Here is a 4788-nt window from a genome sequence, read left to right on the forward strand (position 1 = left end):
AAAGATGAACAAATTCCCATCTCCAGCATTATTAAGTTAAATCAACCCATTCAAAATTGACTTTTCCCTGTAGTTCATTAATGACTCCGTAGCTTGTAGTAAATCTAAAACTCCCCCAGTAAATAAATTCTTAGGTCCACAACTGGCCTCACCCCCGACTGTTTTATGAGTGACGGCCTAAGAAGAGCTGAAAGACCTGAAGTATAACCCTAGCACTTGGAATGGAGGCCTGAGTACCAGTTAGAGGCATTCTGATAAGCAATGATTTCAGGACTGTCTGGGCTATGTAAAGCCCTGTCTCAAAAAAATAATGAAAAAAAAATCTGAACATTATATTTAGCAACCACATTTCGAGCAGTTATGTTCCCACAGGTAAAGAGGCATGAGGGAAAAGGGACGGAAGGGAGATATGAACTGATTAGCACTGCAGAGTCAACAGACGACATGGGTAATGAGAAGGAACAGAACAATTACGGAGGCTCAAGAGAGCAAACAGAGGAAGCTGGCATGTGTGTGCTGATGCCTACTAGCAGAACTCTGGGTCCTAAGTACACCTGGAGATAGCCAACAGAGCGTGCATGCATGGGAGGCACAACTGCTGCTCACAGCAAGAATCACACAGACATCAAGCAATCACCCACACTCAATTAAGTGAGACAAAACAGTCTGTGACGCAGAAAGACCAGAGGGGTCAACAACAAAGCGCTATAGAAACAGAGGGATAGAATGAGTCAGGTATGGGGCTCACACCTCTAATCCCAGAACAGGAAGTAGAGGCAGGCAGATCTGTGCTCAAGGGCAGTCTGGTCTACAGAGTTCCAAGACAGCCAGAGCAACACAGAGAAACCTTGTCTCACCCTCCCTGAAAAGAGGAAAATGAATGTTAGGCATGCTGACATGTGTCTGCCATCCCAGCTGAGGAAATGAAGTTTATACTGGGTCCTGATTTTTGAAATTAAAACACTGTACTGTGAATGACTGGCTAACCCTAAAAGTGACTTCAGCAATCCACCCGCCTCCGCCTTCCTAAGGCTGGATTAGAGGGGTGCTGCCACGACGTACAGTTCACCCTTGCTCTGAAGTCTGGTGTGTGTGCACGGGTACACACACGCACATGTGGAGGAGGCCAGAGGTGTCATCCACAGTGAGAGAGAAGAGCAGAGGGACCGAGGCTGAGAGGAAAGCAGCTGCTAGGGGACTGATCCCACCTAGCTTGTCCCTCCAGAAACCTTTTATTGCCGGGCACAGAAAGACTGATAGGCAAGAAGAGGTAAATACTTAAGTTTCATCTGGACATTCTATTTTTTTTTAAGGAGTAAAAAAGGGATGCTAACCCTAATTCTGAATAATTTTAGCATGGCAGTATCTCATCAGTAAAACAAGAATCTGACCACGACAGGCTCCAAAGCTACACAGAAAAACCGTTTCAAAAAAATTTTTTTTTCAAAAAAAAAACATTCAAGACAATCTGGCTGGGAGTAGTGGTTCTGGCCTGAAATGCCAGCACCTAAAAAGTGAAGGCAGGAGAACTCCAAATCTGAGGCCTACCTGGGCTACACAATGAGTTCAAGGCCAGTCTAAAGCTATATCAAGAGATATTGTTTCAAAAACTCAAACCAAACAACAAAACAATCTGCTTGCTGGGATCTACACCCATATTAATATTACACTGGGATGTAATTATGGCAGTTACATGAGAGAGGAAATTAACACAGCAATGGTACTTCCTACAGACTTGATGCTGGAGCTTTCAAATCTAGGATGTCTAGCTTGACTGTGGCCTGGAGCTCTAAATCCAGTCAAGGACAATGAGACAGCACAGAAATCTAGGAGGGGCGATTACTAAATATGCCAGGTGCATAACAGATGATCAGGGACCCTGGAAAGTGAGTTTCTCAGAGCAGTCGAATAGGAGGTCAGGGCACAGCTCCTGCCACTACCTTCTGCAAATCCTGCAGACACACTGGGCAGGAACCAACTCTGAGCTAGAATACAATGTGATCCCTGAGGGATTTGAAGACCACGGGGAAATGCACTTACTTATAGCTTCGAAAGTAAACCTTCCCGTTCAGTGCCGTGAAGTGCAGAACATACTCTAATCCGGCCAGTCGGATGTTTGACACTGTGGGGCCTCTGAAGAAATCTGAAAGCACATATTCAGTTGTTAAGAAAGAGAACTATTCCAAAATTCAGTTACAGGGACTGGAAAGATGGCTCAGTGGTAAGAGCACTGGCTACTCTTCCAGAGGACCCTATGGCAGCTCACAACTGTCTGAAAATCCAGTTCCAGAGGACTTGACACCCTCACACATACATGTAGGCAAAACACCAATGCACATAAAATAAAAATAAATCATTAAAAAACATTCAGTTACAAAGTGCTATCTTTTTAGCAACTGTGTGTGTGTATTTGCAGGGATTTGTGGGTATACAGACAAATGTTCACTGAGGCCAGAGAACAATCTCCAGGGTTGCTCCCCAGAACAATTTCCCTGGAGTAGACTTTGGTAACTAGGCTAGGCTGGCCAGTCAGCAAGCCCCGGAGGGTGTCTGTCTCTACTTCCCCAGCACTGGGACTATGATCAAACTCAAGCATGTAACTGGCCCTTGCACTATTTCTCCAGCTTACTTCAGTTCGTTTTGAGACATGTTGACAAATAGAAACGTCAGTCTGACCTCAATCTCCTCACTAAGAGGATGACTCTGAACTCTCTGAACCCGACTCTACCTTCCGCGTGCAGAAAGTATTCACCAAAATACACTTATTCTTTGTTTACTATCATCTTTATATACTAGAAACAGTCACATAAAAAAAAAAAACAGCCATAAAAATTAGGCAGACAGAACCTAAACACTGGTATTGTTTCCTGTGTTTCCCATAAAGAAAAGCAGTCCCAGGTAGGTAAGATGACACAGTAAGTAGGTACACTTGCTATGCAAGCCTGGAGACCCAAGTTCAATTCCCAGGACCCAGGTAAACGTGGAAGGAGCAATCAACTCCACAAAGTTTTCCTTTACCTCCACACACATGCACACCCACTACACATCATATACACAATAATAAATTTTGTTTTTTGTCAGGTGGTGGTGGCTCACACTTTTAATCCCAGCACTCAGGAAGTTGAGGCAGGCAAATCTCTCTTTGAGGCCAGCCTGATCTACAGAGAAACCCTGTCTCAAAAAACAAAAAAAACAAAAATGAAAAGAAAAATTTGTTTTTCAAAAAAAGCAATTTTCTAGGTTGGAATATAATCTGATGACAGAAGGCTCGCCTGGCATATATAAAGTCCTGGGTTCATCCCAGTAGGTTCACTGTGCTGTTTGAGAGGCCAGAAAAGAGCTCTTCAGGAGACAGTCCTCTATTAGCCTTTCCTGCCACAAGGTACGTTAAGCACACACCCTAAGGTTACATCACCTAGTGGTGCCACAGCCATTTTACAGTGTAAATGTGGTGTTCACACACGGAGGAGGTTGGGGATGACATTCTCCCAAGTATAGGGCTGCTGTTACTGTATTTCATTTGGACACAGAAAGCCAAGCAGTGGCCTGACTTCCCCCGTCCACAACATTCCTCTTCCACCTTTCTACTTTTGTTCCGAATCCGAATTTCTTTTCTGTGCTACTCCCTTCCCGATCACTGCATTGTGTAGTCTTTCATGCCATCTAGTGGAAGTACAAGATATGAGACAGGGTTTATGAAGTCTAGTGAGCCCTCGTGTGGTGGCACACGTTTATAATTCTGTGTAATAAAAGAACTGCTGCACTTTGTATTGTACCAGCTTACAATACAAAGCCCATTTCAAAAGAGACCCAGATACATGCACACAAGAAAAGGAGCCCAGTGGTGGTGCACACCTTTAATCCCTGCACTCAGGAGGCAGAGGCAGGAGGATCTCCTAGTTCCTAGTCTACAGAGGGAGTTTCAGGACAGTCAGGATGGTTACAGAGAAAACCTGTCTCAAAAGGAAGGAAGGGAAGGGAGGGGCGGGGAGCGGGAGAGAAGGGAAGGAAAGAGAAAAGAAAGAAAAGACACAAAGCCACACGACAGAACAGGGCTATAGTCCCAAAACTCAAAAGACTGAGCAGAAGACCACAGGCTAGTTTGAAGCCAGCTTGAGAGACACAGCAAGACTCTTCTCAAAACTACTCCTGAGCTGGTGTGGTGACTGTACCTGCATCTCAGCATCTGGAAGGCTGAGACATGAGTACTGCTGAAAGGGCAAAGCCAGCCTGGGTTTCATACTGAGACTCAGGCTACTTTGAGGTACAGAGTGAGATCGTGTCTCAAATAACCAAAGAGTGCTAATGTGATGGATGGCTCAGTGGGAAGGGTACTTGCTGCACAAGCCTGAAGACGTAGGTTCCATCTCTAGGACCTAGTAATGATGGAAAGAGAATCTAAACCACAAAGTTGTCCTCTGACCTCCCCATGTGCAGAGACATGTTGTGGGAGGCCTCTTGCTCGTTTCCCACCGCCCTGACTCAATCACTTAGAAACTAGATTATTTGTAATACTGTTTGGCCAATAGCTTAAGTGTATTGCTAGCTAGCTCTTACATCTGAAATTAACCCATTTCCATTATTTTATATTTTACCATAGGGATTGTGGCCTACTGGCAAGGTTCCAACTAACAGATCACGTCTTTCCCCTCTGGCGGATACATGGCAATCTCCTTGACTCTGCCTTCTTTCTCCCAGCATTCAGTTTAGTCACTACCCCCAGCTCTACTCTGCCCTATCACAGGCCAATGCAGATTCTTTATTCATTAACCAATAAAAACACATATA

At 44.6% G+C, this 4788-nt stretch overlaps 1 protein-coding gene across 2 annotated transcripts in view; it reads right to left on the reverse strand.

Moving 5' to 3' along the window:
• Window positions 1-4788, reverse strand: part of Rpf2 (ribosome production factor 2 homolog) — a 28491-nt gene that overhangs the window by 2128 nt on the left and 21575 nt on the right. For both annotated transcript variants that reach the window (XM_005363548.3, XM_026787477.1), the window contains exon 8: window positions 2041-2143. In XM_005363548.3, the coding sequence (XP_005363605.1) occupies window positions 2041-2143 (103 nt within the window). The remainder of the gene's footprint in view (window positions 1-2040; window positions 2144-4788) is intronic.

The sequence above is a fragment of the Microtus ochrogaster genome, linkage group LG9 (genome assembly GCF_000317375.1).
Source record: "Microtus ochrogaster isolate Prairie Vole_2 linkage group LG9, MicOch1.0, whole genome shotgun sequence".
In the NCBI taxonomy this organism is placed as follows: Eukaryota; Metazoa; Chordata; class Mammalia; order Rodentia; family Cricetidae; genus Microtus; species Microtus ochrogaster.